Genomic DNA, 14,852 nt, shown 5'->3' on the forward strand with positions numbered 1-14,852 from the left:
TACTAATTTTATTTTACTCATCATTTCTTCTCTTTGCATAAATTTATAATAATGTATATCCTTCCCTCAATTTGCATTTCCTAAAATTTTGACTAGTTTAGTTACTATCCCTGTTATAAAACAACATTAAATATTCCTTCTTTGTTATAATATTTTCTACATAGCGCAAGACCCTCGTTTCAAGGCTGTTGTAAATGAGTGAAAATCTACTTCTAAAATTTTATTCTGGTTCTAAAATATATCTCAGGTGTCCCTTCCTCATTACAATCACAAAAACTTTGTTTAGTGCACCACAATGTTCTTTACATTAAAAGACTTTATTTCCGGACTGTGTGAAACACACAGTAAAATTGTATGGAAGTATGGAATGTTAAACAATTCCCACCTACCCATTGATCTACACGAAAACACAGAAACAAAGAAAACAAACCCTTCTTTAGAGTTAAACATTAGTGAAAATCTAAAGTAACAGATGTTGATGCATCTTCTTACAAAATTTCATTGTTGATATGAAGGTCCATTTTTTTGCAATTGATGTTTTAAATTTATAATGATAATATCCAAAATCTTGCCAAAAACAAAACATTATCATGGTTCCACAAATCCTGTGTTCTCCATGTACCTGCCCTATCATCTACTGATTTTGCTCTTTTCATATTTTGTATCTTTACGGTATATCCTTCTTGAAATAGTACAGTAGGGTAACATTTCAGATTTGTGTCTTTTGCTTTGCAATATGCTATTATGTTTTTATAAAATTTATATCTCTTGCGCTTTATCACAGAATAGAATGCAATTGGCTTAATTTACAGCAAATACTTCTTTCTTAGCCAACTGAAGGACATGCTGATTTATTCCAATGTTTGACAACTATAAGGAAAGCTGTTACAAGCTTTATAAACATCCTAAAAAATTTTTTTTATTACTTTCTTTATTTAAGTTATTTTTTACTTCCCCCCACTAATTAGAGTAGGAAAGGGTTTTGGTAGTATAACTAATAGCTACAAGTTTACTTATCAGTGTTAGGGAAATAATGTGATTCAACTCTGACAGTTTTTTTTTTTTTTTGCTTTTTGGGTCACACACGGCGATACACAGGGGTTACTCCTGGTTCTACACCCAGAAATTACTCCTGGCGGTGCTCAGGGGACCATATGGGATGCTGGGATTCGAACTCGGCCCGGCCACGTGCAAGGCAAACGCCCTACCCGCTGTGCTATCGCTTCAGCCCCACTAACATTTTATTTTAAAGCTCCAAAAGTTTGATGGAAGATGCTATAAAAATGTTTTCACAGAAATCAATTCAATTAATTTTTATAATGAATATCAAATTAGAATAAAATTCTGAATATCAAATTCTAATAGTCTTTCAATGTTTGATTATTATTAATGTTGATTGCAATAACTATGATTATTACAAGCCAGGAGTGGGGAATCCCCAGAACTACTTCAAATTCATACATTTTTATTACACACACTGTTTCTTGACTCACACCAGATCTTATCTGTGCATAAATATCCTATCAGAAGTTATTGTACTGTTTTTGTTTTAGATAGTAACATCTTTCAAACCAAGAAATATGTGTTTCTGTGTGCTCTTCCATTAAGTCTAGATTTTAAAACAACCCTTAAGGTAGAGATCATTTACAAATCAGAGATCAATATTGCTTTACATTTATATTGTTATATTAACAAAATTAATTTATATGCATGATTATATATATTTTATCATGCAGGTAAAAATATATATAAGCATTAATAATTCAATGCAAAATTATACTACTTCAAATTACTTTTGATGAATTGGTAGTTTTTTTAGTTTTTACCACTATGGTGGAATTATTTAAAATTTACTTTTCCTGACTATTTTATTCACAAATATTTTTACTCTTATAAGTTTCATATTCAGTAAGCTCTTTCAAATTAATTGAGTGATTCTTTTGAAAGTAATGTTTGACACCAAACTTTTCTTATTGTGTTTTTCATCTCTCGATTTCTCAGAGAGTAGATTAAGGGATTGAACATAGGAGCGATTATAGTGTAAAAGAGTGCAAAAATCGCATCTCCTGGGAAAGTAGTTGGAGGTCGAAGGTAGATAAAAATGGCAGGTACAAACCATAAAACGACTACAGCTATGTGAGACCCACAGGTAGAGAGGGCTTTTTGTTTTCCCTCAGCTGACTGGTTTCTTAAAGTGAATAATATAACCCCATACGAAATCAGCAAGGCAATAAAGACACCTAAGATCACCATACCCGAAAAAGCAACTATGAGGATACCGCTGATGTAGTGATCGGTACAAGCTACTTGAAGTAAAGGAAAGACATCACAAAAAAAGTGATCAATTTCATTAGCACCACAGAAGGGCAAATTGATTGCTATAGAGAAAAGGGGAATGGCATGAGCGGCCCCACCAATCCAGGAAGCCAAGACTAGGGCATTGCACCTGGTCCTGCTCATGATTATCATGTAGTGGAGGGGTTTGCAGATGGCAACATAGCGATCGAAAGCCATGGCAGTGAGAATGAAGATCTCAATACCTCCTAAGAAGTGTGAGGTTAAGACCTGTAACATGCAGTTCTCGTAGGAAATGGTCTTTCTTTCCACGAGCAAATCAGCAATTAATTTGGGTGTCATAGTGGATGTATAGCAGATGTCTACTGAGGATAAATGGACAAGAAAATAGTACATGGGTTGGTTTAAAAGCGGGCTGCATTGGACGGAGATAATGATCAGAAGGTTTCCTCCCAGCAAAGCAACATAGCAGAATAGGAAGAACACAAAGCAAAATATTTGCATTTTGTGTCCATAAGAAAGTCCTAGAAGAATGAATTCTGAGACGTTTCTATGACTTTCCATTTGAATTCACTTATATTATGCACATATGATGTATATATCTGAAAGAAATAGAACATTAATTAGATACAAGCTTGATAGTATACACAATTAATATGAAAAGCTTTCATTGAATATAATTGCTTAAATAAAATAGTGCTAATCAGTTTGATTTAAATAAGTTTGTATTATGTTATGTGAATGAGTTTACACAGCGATTTTAGAACAAATGGAACTGCAGCTGTATGTATAGTTAACTTATAGTTAATTTAATTTACATAAATATAAATGAATTCAACATTGCTTTAAATTAAGTATATCTAACAGTTAATTATGGTTAATTAACTATAAGTGCATTTATATTTCATTTAATTATAGATAATTAATTGTAGCACTGTAGCACTGTTGTCCCGTTGTTCATCGATTTGCTTTAGCGGGCAGCAGTAACTTCTCCATTGTGAGACCTGTTGTTGCTGTTTTTGTCATATCGAAAACACCACAAGTAAGAGTTAATTACTGTTAAAAGAAACTATTCTTGTTTTCTAAATACAACTCAAAATATTTTTAAAATATAATTCCTAAAACATTTTACCTTTAAAATTATATTGCCAATCCTAAAATTCCAAATTTAATAAAAAAATTATTCCTTATTTTACGGTTATTTTGCCTTTCAAATAAGGTAATTTTCCTTTTTGAAATATTATGTATAAACACTGATTATCTGGAATTATTTAGTAAGAAATGCTAATTTGTTGGCCAGAGCTAGAACATTGCAGGGAGGGCATAACTGAACACCCTCACCCCCAAAAAAATAAGAATTGCAAATTTTTGTTGCATCCCAACAGGAAGTAATTTATTAACTTTGTATAACCATAGTTTCCATACTATTTTGCACTTCTGGATCAAACATCATCATTGCTCATGCAAAACTAATTTAATTGCTATTATATTGAAAAGAAAAGATTACTTAGCAACTCTATAGTAAATAGCTAAAGTTGCAAAAAGTGACTTGCAAAGTGTATTAAATGTTTATATTTGTACTTCATGTCTGAACAATTTAAAATAATGATACTATTTTGAAATTTGTGTTGAAATAGTTAAAAAAACTGTGAATTCATGAAATTTCTCAAGTGCTGTGTTTATATGACACAGCATTTGTCAAAAATTTATGTTTGCTACAATCCAAAGAAGAAATCTGAATTAAACATAAATTACTGGAGAGAAAGACAATTTTGTTGTCATTAGTAAGCATTGGTATTAATTATTGAAATGAATAAAAACAAAATTCAGATGTCTGAGTGCTTTATCCATAATATTTCATCATACATAATATTGATTAAATTAGATATCTAGATTGACTAGAGAACAATCACTAAAAAATGTAAATGTTTTGAATCTCATAGTAGGATGTTTAAGGCACTATTTAGTCATTGCAAAATAAGTGCAAAAAGAGAATTAGCATCCACATGTCATTTTATCCACCAATGAGAAATTATACCTGGCCCTTGTGTTTGTATATGTAGTCTACTATTAACATCAATCTGAGTTTGAAATGACAATTAAATATGAAGCCATGGTTCCTATTACAAAAACACAAAATGACTGTTAAAATTTTATTTGCAAATAATGGACTAACTAAATATGCTCTAAAAGAAGGGGCAACAGAAAAAAAGGTAAACTATCTAGCTACTATTAAATATACTGACCTATCTGATTCTTAAGCTAATTGACATTATATAATTAATTAATCATATAATGTCTAAAATTCACTTCAATTTATTTAAGAATACCATGAATATAATTTAGAAATTGTATAATTTAGAATAATGTATATCTGTAGCACTGTAGCACTGTCGTCCCTTTGTTCATGGATTTGCTCAAGCGGGCACAAGTAACGTAACGTCTCCATTGTGAGACTTGTTACTGTTTTTGGCATGTCGAATATGCCACAGGTACCTTGCCAGGCTCTGCGTGTGGGCAGGATACTCTCGGTAGCTTGCTAGGCAATCTGAGAAGGATGGAGGAAATGAACCTGGGTTAGCTTCCTGCAAGGCAAATGCCCTACCCAATGTGCTATTAAGAAATTAATGAAAAATAGATACATTATGTAAAATTTCAGCATTGAATAGCTGTCACATTCTTCTCATGATCTTTCTACTTTGACTGCCTGATTTAACTACAAATACTGTCATGCACAATACATTTATGTCGAATGGAAAATTGAAAAGGCAATAACATGAATAGCATAGACTTAATACTTGTAATAATATAAACTTCAGTTTCATCAGTCTAGCAGTGAAAAATTTGTTAGTTTGATGATACATTATCTTAATGCAGTTCTAAATACTACTAACATGACCGATTATTTTTTACTGTAAAATTTTGTAAAACAATTTATTTCTAAAATAGTTCTGATAAAAATAATGCATGCCTTGGCTTAAGCTGAATACACATAAATAGAATATTTAGTCATTAATCGATTGTTTCCATCTTGTACTAATTTTTCTCATATGGTGTAAACTTACCATTAGATGACAAAGGAAAATACTCTATTTCAGTATGGCAGGTGTCTGTGAATACAGAAAGCTATTGTTACTGGAGAAGTTTATCACGAACTACGTTATTACAGATAGAGTACAGATATTAGTAGTGAATTCCAAGTCATACTCCTACATTTATTCTCAATAGTAATAACCTGACTTAGCATCAGTTGAAGACAAAATTCACTTCAATCACAAAATTATTTTAGCCCTATATTTTTAACTAGAGATATTAAGTATTCAATGAAAATGAATTAAACTAAAGTTCTTTATTATCACTGAATTATATTTTACAATAGACATTGCAACCATTGGAATGAAACGAAAATGAATAACTGTAGAGTGCATACAATCAGCGTAACACATGCTTATTAGGATCCTTCCAAGTTAAAAATGAGGGTAACTCACCAACCATTAGATGTTAGATGTTAGAAGTTATGTTAGATAGCAGCAAAATGCACTCCACCCTAGACTCAAACACTTACTCTGAAAATTTGCCTCTGGTACCAAATATAGGACAAAATGGATGATTACAAAGAAACAACCCAATGCATTCAAATTTATTAACTGAAAATATTTTAAAAATCTCAACATTTCCTAAAAATTCTAAATTTACAATAGAAGGCCACTTCAACTATTCACAAAACCTATCAACAATTCAAGAAGTGCATCTATCAATTTTAAGGAAGTAGGATAATAATTTTTAGCGCATCTTATTATCTGAATACTGAGGCTAAAAATAATCAAACTATTTTAATGGCTAATAAAAGTAGCACAAATGTTTATATGATAGTAATTATCTTTATGTCTATATCCAATACAATTCATTAGGAGAAATGAATATAAACTTACATGATGATACAAATCTTTATAACTCTTTGGGAGTCCTTGGTGATTATATCCCCAAAGCACTATGAAGCAATCTAGTCCAAATGTTGAAGAATAGTCTTATCCCTGACTATTTTTCACCTTTTTATTAGTAAGCCTCAAACACTATTTTTTTCGGCGTCAGAGCTAAATTTCTTAAAAGTATGCTGCGTTCATCCAACTTTCTGATAATAGGCGTGATCAAATACAACTATAATTGCCTGAGGTTAGTATGGAAAAATTATGAGATGAGGTAGGGCAAAGGGAGCCAAATATGAACATTAACAATGTTTGGTGAGTTGTTATCAAGACACACTGTACTTACAATTGATAAAACAACAAAATCAGTTGCCTGAAATATATTTTTGGTCCAAGGTGATAGTCTCCAGGGATTATACTTCTGTAATGGAAGACAAGACAAAGAAAGAAAAAAAGAGATAGACTTTTCATCTATTTCTTTATAAATAAGTCAAGGCAGAAGTTAAATTATATGGGATGTCAGAGAAAGTAAACCCTTTAAAATACAGCACATATTGATTTATTTACCAATGAATCTTCTTCATGAAATATTCACAGCTGTTTAGCTCCGCACCCTAAAGTTCAATTAGCCTTTCTCTCTACCATAGACAAATCTACAGAAAGTTTACATAAAATAAAACATCAGAAAATCAAATTTGATAATAACAAATCTGTTTTCAGATAAAACTGCTTAGCTAAATAGTACTGTCTTTCAAAAATTAATTCTACAAAGGAAAGACAGTACGGTGTATAAGGCAATTTCCTCGAAAATAGTTGACAAGGGTTTAGTCCCTGGAGCTACATATGGTCCTCAAGACCCCCCAGCAAATCTCTATAAGGACAAAGTCAGGAACACATGATTTCCACGAGGGAGGTCTGGTTAGGCTGTGTGTCCCTCTAGGTCCTTCAAGCAGTGCAGAAGTAAAAGTACATGACATGGCCTAAAAAGACCTCGAAAAATTATAAGTAGTAATTATTTTGCAATCTAGTTCTAAATGTTTTATATTTGTACCTTTCTACCAGGGATTAAATATCTGTTTTGAATTAATTTTGCAAAAGATTTACTGAGTAGATTTTTTTGTAAGTGCTGATTGTTTTCGTTTTATGAGCATCTGGGTGCCCAATACTTCTGCCAATAGACTGTGAAGACCAGTTTTTTTTCTACTTAATTACTTATGGATCCTTGTGGAAAATTAGTTAACTATCATAGGTCAATATCTGGCTAGGTCCTGTGAATTGCTTCTTTATTTATGAAAACACTAACATTTTGAACACAAAAATTATATTCTATCAGACAATACAAGTGCCGAACTTCATTCTTTTATGAACATGTTTCTTTTTTTTAATAAAAATTTTATTTTATTAAATCACCATGTGGAAGATTACAATGCTTTCAGGCTTAGGTCTCAGTTATACAATGTTGAAACAACCATCCCTTCACCAGCACCCATATACCACCAAAACACACACACACACACACACACACACACACCTCCCATCCTGCCCCCACCACCCCCCGCCTTGGAACTGATAAGTTTCATTTTACTTTCTGTTTACTTTGGTTAAATTCAATATTTCAGCACAAACCTCACTATTGTTAGGAGTACCCCACTAGATTCAGACCTACTGTGAAGACAAATGAGGTCGCGTGGCCGCTAGTGAGGCCGCACTGTTTTGAATTTCCGTACTTTAACAACTAAGTCCAGGGAGATTTCTTCCAGATATTGGATCATTCCAGGCTTGAAAATCCAATCTGTGGTCGTCTTAATGTGGCGGACACCTCGCCCTTCATCCCCGGAGATAAAGAGGCGAGAGAGAGAGAAATACCTTTCCCCTCCTGGGCGGGCATGGGGCCAAGGCTCAGTTCTCAGGCTGGAGACATTCTGCGGGGAGTTGCCCATGCCGAAAGAGGTTTTGCTGGGTCTGGATTCACACTCGTGCAGCTGCGGAGAGGCAGCACATGCGTGCGGCCCCCGGGATCACATCTCGGCGGTGAACATGTTTCTTTACACTGCTATGTGTTTATTTTCATTGGTTTGGAAAATCTGCATTGCTTGGTAGCTCAAAGTTTTTATCTATCTATCTATCTATCTATCTATCTATCTATCTATCTATCTATCTATTTATTTATTATTTCACCGTGAGGCATAGTAACAAAACTCTCATGTTTGAATTTTGATCATTCTTATGTACGTTATCTTATGACCTTTTTCAGATAACGTACATATGACCTTATGTACGTTATCTGAAAACCACATCATTACTTATTAAATTATGTTTGTCAATCATAAAAATTACAGCAATTGAGTAATATTGAGATAGTTTATCATTCTTGATTCTACATTGGCTGTCTCCAGTATCATCTCAAAGGACAGTTAATGGACTATGATGTTTGAAACCAAGCTTTTTTCATGGCACTTTTCATCTCTGAATTTCTTAGTGTGTAAATAAAGGACATAGGAGCAATGAACATAGGAACAATGATGGTATAAAATAATGCAACTGCTTTATCTTCAGAAAAAGTAGTCAGAGGCCTAAGATAGGAAAAGATTGCGGTACCAAAGAATAAAACAATCACAGCGATATGAGACCCACAGGTAGAAAGGGCTTTGCGTCTTCCTTCAGCCGACTTATTTCTTAAAGTAAATAATATCACAACATAAAAGAAGAATAAGACCATACATATTATTAAGGTGGCCATTCCTGGATGGATAAGGAGGAGGCCACTAATGACATATGTGTCTGTGCAGGCAACGTTTTAATTAATTAATTAATTAATTGTTTATTTATTTTACATTTTATTTTATTGAATCACCATGTGGAAAGTTACAAAGTTCTCAGGTTCATGTCTCAGTTATATAATACTCAAACACCCATCCCTTCACCCGTGCCCATATTCCACCACCAAAGACCCCAGTATATCTCCCACCCCACCCCCCATCCCCGCGTGCTTAGATGATAAATTTCACTTCATTTTCACTTTACCTTGATTACATTCCATATTTCAACACAACATTCACTACTATTGGAGTTTCTCCCCCAAGAAAGATAGCCCTACTACCAATGCAGCATTTGATAATTAGTTTTCCATTGCTGATACTGGAGATATATGAAGTCCCATTGTTTCAAGTACATAGAATTTTTCCCCCCTCCTTCCCGCACCACCAAGTTCATGCCTGCTAAATGAATAGTCCTCATATTATGGCTGACACCACGCTGCCCGACCAGAGAAAAGGATATTTCCCGTCCTTGGCAGGCGTGGGGCTATGGCTTAGTTCAGTCTAGGGACATGGTTGCAAGTAGTTTCTGGAGCCGGAAGTAGTCTAGTTAGGCTCCGGATTCTGGTTGGTCAGCAGCATCGCGGCCACACAAAAGTGTGGCCACCCGGGTGGAGTCTCGGCGGAGCATGCGCTGGTATCGGCCGGAGACTTCCCAAGTGTCCCGCTGTTACAAGTACATATTTTTTCCCCCTCCCATTCCTGCGCCACTAAGTTCGTGCCTGCTTAATAGACCTCATAATATGGTGGACACCACACCGTGTTTCTCCCAGAAAAGGGAAAAGAACCAAGAAAGAAGGATACTTCCTCACCTCAGCTGGCGTGGGGCTTTGGCTTAGTTCACAGTCTAAAGAAATAGCTGCTACTTTGATTACCTTCAACAGTTCAACAAAAAACTCAGTAGTATTGTTTGGAGTTTCCCCCCACACTAAGACCTGCTAAAAAGGAACCTTTTCACGTTGCTGACAATCAAGAGATATTATGTCGCATGGCTGCTGTCGCAGCTGCACGGTTTTGGATTTCTATATGAAGTCCAGGGAAAATTCTGCTGGCAATTGCATCACTGCGATCTTTTACTTCCCTTTTGTTGTGCTCATAAGATGGAAAAGCCTGGAGAGAAAAACCCTGCCCCACTGGTGGCGCATGGGCCTGTAGCTTCGATCACACAGTCTGGAGGCATTTTTGGGGCGCTGCTCGTGTCCAAAGTAGTTCAGTTGCCTCCGGGGTCGAGCTCCTGCGGCGGCAGAAAGGAACATACTCACATGGCGCTGTGCTTAAATATCGGCACAGGGCGGATCCAGAAATCCCTCCCCTTGGGCTCTCCCGGGCTTCCTGCGGGTACCTGCATTCTCTAAAAACCGGCAGTTGCCTCGCTGCGTTCAATGAGAAAGAGTTGAGAGAGAAGAGACCCTGCCCCGCTGGCGGTGCGTGGGCCAGTAGCTCCGATCACACAGTCTGGAGGCATTTTTGCAAGCTGCTTGTGTCCAAAGGAGTTCAGTTGCCTCCGGGGTAGAGCTCATGTGGCGGCAGAAAGCCAACTTTTTTTTTAATGTTATTTATTGTTTAATTGAGTCACCGTGAGAACAGTTACAGGGCGTTTAGGATCGAGTCTCAGTCATACTATGCTCAAACACCCATCCCTTCACCAGTGCACATGTTCCACCACCAATAACCCCAACATACCACTCCTCCCACTGCCCCTCTGCCTGTGTGGCAGATGATTTTCACTTTACTCTTTCCTTACTTTGATTACATTCAGTTTTCAACAGGAAACTCACTATCATTATTTGGAGTTTTTCCCTCAACAGTCAGACCTGTCAGAATGGCATCATTAGATTGCATGTATTCTATTGTTGGTAACAAAGAGCATATGATGTTCCATGGTCACAAAAGCGGCCACCCAGATTTGGAATTCTGGCATTAAGTCCAGAGGTATTTCTGCCAGAGGCGCTGCATTCCGAGATTGGTTACTGTGGCTCTGGGATCACGGCTGTTCAGGAGCGGAGGAGCTGTAAATGCGTGACCGCTTGGGGTCTCATTTATTTGGACAGGAGGCAGGGATGGTACTGCCTCCCCCATCGCAAGATTCCCCATGCATCCCATCCCATCACTGCAAACTCCTACCTCTCTGTCCAGTTGGTTCTGAACAGTGGTGGTCGTCATGCTGTCCAGGGGTGAAAAGGTCAAGGGACAGAAACGCTTCCCCTCCCAGGGCTGCACAGGGCCGTAGCTTAGTTCATAGTCCAGGAGTATATCTGCGAGCAGCCACTGTGTTCTGAGATTGGTTTCTGTGCCTCTGGGATAATGGACGCTCAGGGGTGGCGGAGGCATTCCCGAGCCTGTTTGATCCCTAGCACCGCATAAGCCAATCTGGAATCTCTACGGTCCAAACTGAAAATTTCAACACTGCAATGAGACTATCTTGGTGACATTTTATATGCAATTTAATCCTATTTTTCAAAAAATTCAATTTTTTAATGAATCACCATGATGTGCACTTAAAGACTTACAAACTTCTATGATTATGTTTCATTTAGAAAATGATCGATTAGCCATCCATCCACCAGTGCACGTTTTTCCCGACCAATGTTCCTAGTATCCTTCCTGAAACTTCTACCCTATCCCCTCCACCTGCCTCTGTGGCAGGCACATTCCCTTTTACTGTCTCTCTCTCTCCTTTGGGGTGTTATAGTTCGAAATGCAAGTAATAAGTGGCCAACTTGTTTAATCTATAGTCTACTTTTTGCACGCATCTCCCATCCCGAGCAGGCCCTCCAACCATCATTTAATTAGTGGTCCCTACTCTATCCAAGCTTCCTTTTCCCCCAATATTTGAGGTCGCCTTCCAAGCCATGGACCAATCCTTCTCGCCCTTATCTCTATTATTCTTGGGTGTTAGTCTCCGATTCTATTATTTATATTCCACAAATGATTGCAGTCATTCCATCTGTCCCTCTCTGACTCATTTCACTTAGCTTGATACTCTCCATGTTGATCCACTTATATGCAAATTTCATGTATCAACGTTTCTCAATAAACTAGAAATTGAACTCTCATTTGACCCAGCAATACCATTTCTGGGAATATCTACTGGAGATGCAAAAAAAGAAAACAGTAGAAATGTTATCTGCACTTGTATGTTTATTGCAGCACTATTTACAATAGCCAGACTCTGGAAAAAAACTTAGAGTGTGAAAACAGATGATTGGTTAGAGACAGTTTAGTACACATAATTTAATTCTTTTAAATTTGAATAAGGTTTCTTGTAAATCTTGTATCCTCAGGCTCTTCCTAGGAGAAACATTCTGTGCAGAGATTCTTCTCTCACAAAACAGTTCCAGGCTTACTCAAAATTTCTTTCAAAGAGAAAACCATCCACATCCTCTTGCTCTTGACCATCAAGAGGTGCAAAGATGGAGAGGGACTTTTATTAACATATCCAACAATATGAACTTTGTTTCTAATTGAAAGCCAAGCAAATTTCTTAAAATCTTCAATCTTCAAACTCAGAGTATGAATTGAAATCTAATTACTCACACAGTTTCACTGAAGAAAAACATACATAAATTTTATGAGGTCCTCAACATGTACTAGTCAAGAACAATAACAATATGTGCTGTGTAGCAAGAATTGAGTTAGGTACACAACTAGATCCATTAAGGTCTTGTAGCTAATCCTGATTATCTTTCAACAAAAAATTATCTTTATTTTCTGACATTTTCTGGGAGATTAAAATTCTGACAAAACTATTATTTTCTGGTATATCATACTGCTAGTAAAGCCCAAAAGGCTAATTTGAAAGTATATTGTAGACACTATGACCTTAATACAGGAGGTGAACATAGATTTTGGAGCATATTCCCTGAAGATAAAGGCACTTTTCCTGAAATATAGTATGAGGATATTGAAAAGAGAGACTTGAAGAACAAAACTTGCTTCTGTATTTGTTTTTTTAATGCAGATTACCTTTAATATATAAATATTTCAGTACATCACAAAAAGTAATTTAATTTTCAATCACTTTTTATAGGCAAGAATTCGAATTTGTTTTGTAATTACCATAAAGTTACAGACTTCCATCTTTCTTTTCAATAAAGTGATGATAAATAAAATCTATAGGTTTTAAACAATGGATTCACATTTATTATTTTCCTTATAAGTTTGAATATCCGGTAAGCTATTTCAAACTAATTGTGTGATTCTTTTGAAAGCAATGTTTGACACCAAACTTTCCTCAGTGTATTTTTCATTTCAGTATTTCTCAGAGTATAGATTAGGGGGTTGAACATAGGTGTGATAATGGTGTAAAATAACGCCAATATTTTGTCCTCAGGGAAAGTAGTAGGGGGCCGAAGGTAGATAAAGATGATAGGTCCAAAACAAAAGATAACCACCGTTATATGAGACCCACAGGTAGATAGTGCTTTGCGTTTCCCCTCGGCTGACTGATTTCTTAAAGTGAATAATATAATCCCATAAGATAAAGATAACACAACAAAGACTCCTAAGGATATTATCCCAGCAAAGGCAAGTATGAGGATGGCGCTGATGCGGGTATCAGTGCAGGCAAGCTGAAGTAAAGGAAAGATATCACAAAAATAATGATCAATTTCATTTGGACCACAGAAGGGTAAATTGAATGCTATTATGAAGATAGGAAAGGCATGGACAGCAGCACCAATCCAGGTTGCAAAGACAAGGAGGTTGCACCTTGTTCTGTTCATGATAATCATGTAGTGGAGGGGTTTGCAGATGGCAACGTAGCGATCATAAGCCATGACAGTAAGAATGAAGATTTCCACACCTCCAAAAAAGTGCATGGAAAAGACCTGTAATAGGCAGCTACCATAGGAAATGGTCTTTCTCTCTAATAGTAGGTCACCGATAAATTTAGGTGTAACTGTGCAGGTGTAGCATATGTCTATTGAAGACAAATGGATGAGGAAATAGTACATTGGTTGATTATAAAGAGGGCTGCATTGGACAGAGATAAGAATCAGAAAGTTCCCTGCCAACAGGATGATATAGCAGAGTAAGAAGACCACAAAGCAGAATATTTGTAAGTTGTGGCCATAAGAAAGTCCAAGAAGGATGAATTCTGAGACATTTCTATAGCTTTCCATTTAATTTCGAAGAATATCATGCAATGTGAGTTATACACCTGAAAGAACTAAAACATAAATCATATTATAAATTAGGAAATATACATTAGTTGAATAAAATCATAATATTAAGTTTTATTTAAGTCCTGTTTTCTTTGTCATGCCTGAATTTATACAGCTATTGTAGTGTATTAATGAAGATGAAAATAATTTAGAATCTTACTTATCAGTATTCAAAATATTTATATTTGGATAATGAGTACTCTTAAAGCATAGTAAGTCAAAGTAACAGAAAGGAAAAAAACTATTTTTGTATTACAATACTTATACCTTCTACATGATGATTTGATTTATAAGACAGTTTCAGAGCAAATCATCTCAGCTGTTTTGAAATCATGAACACATCAACTTTTTAATTATTGAAAAGAAACTATAAGCTGAATTTTAAAAGCAAAATTGTACATTACTCTCTGCTATATCATAAAACATTGCCAATTGTCTATTTTAAACCAATGGAATTCCGGATATATTTCCAATTAAAGAGACGTTTATTCAATAGCAAAATAAAGAATACCAATTCATGAGTGAAGTCCTTGAAAATAACCAATAAAATATTCACAGTTCTTGTTTATACTTCATTTTTGTTTTATTTGTTTTGGGATCACACCCAGGGGTGATCAGGGCTTACTCTAACCTCAGTGCTGAGGGTTCAT

General features: G+C 35.7%; 2 protein-coding genes across 2 annotated transcripts; both read right to left on the minus strand.

Annotated features, from left to right (window-relative positions):
- Nucleotides 1-1,923: 1,923 nt before the first annotated feature.
- LOC101549251 (olfactory receptor 4P4-like) lies at nt 1,924-2,859 on the minus strand. Its single transcript, XM_004621627.2, has one exon. The coding sequence runs from the start codon at nt 2,857-2,859 to the stop codon at nt 1,924-1,926; it is 936 nt and encodes a 311-aa protein (XP_004621684.2).
- A 10,365-nt stretch (nt 2,860-13,224) lies between these two features.
- Nucleotides 13,225-14,160, minus strand: LOC101549520 (olfactory receptor 4P4-like). The gene has a single exon (XM_012935711.2). It carries the CDS (start codon nt 14,158-14,160, stop codon nt 13,225-13,227), a length of 936 nt encoding a protein of 311 aa, XP_012791165.2.
- Nucleotides 14,161-14,852: the final 692 nt, after the last annotated feature.

This window comes from Sorex araneus, chromosome 6 (genome assembly GCF_027595985.1).
Source record: "Sorex araneus isolate mSorAra2 chromosome 6, mSorAra2.pri, whole genome shotgun sequence".
Lineage (NCBI taxonomy): Eukaryota > Metazoa > Chordata > Mammalia > Eulipotyphla > Soricidae > Sorex > Sorex araneus.

What these genes read in the sequence shown, in the direction of transcription:
- LOC101549520 (XM_012935711.2), bottom strand. Translation starts at nt 14,160, where the DNA reads ATGGAAAGCTATAGAAATGTCTCAGAATTCATCCTTCTTGGACTTTCT.
- LOC101549251 (XM_004621627.2), bottom strand. Translation starts at nt 2,859, where the DNA reads ATGGAAAGTCATAGAAACGTCTCAGAATTCATTCTTCTAGGACTTTCT.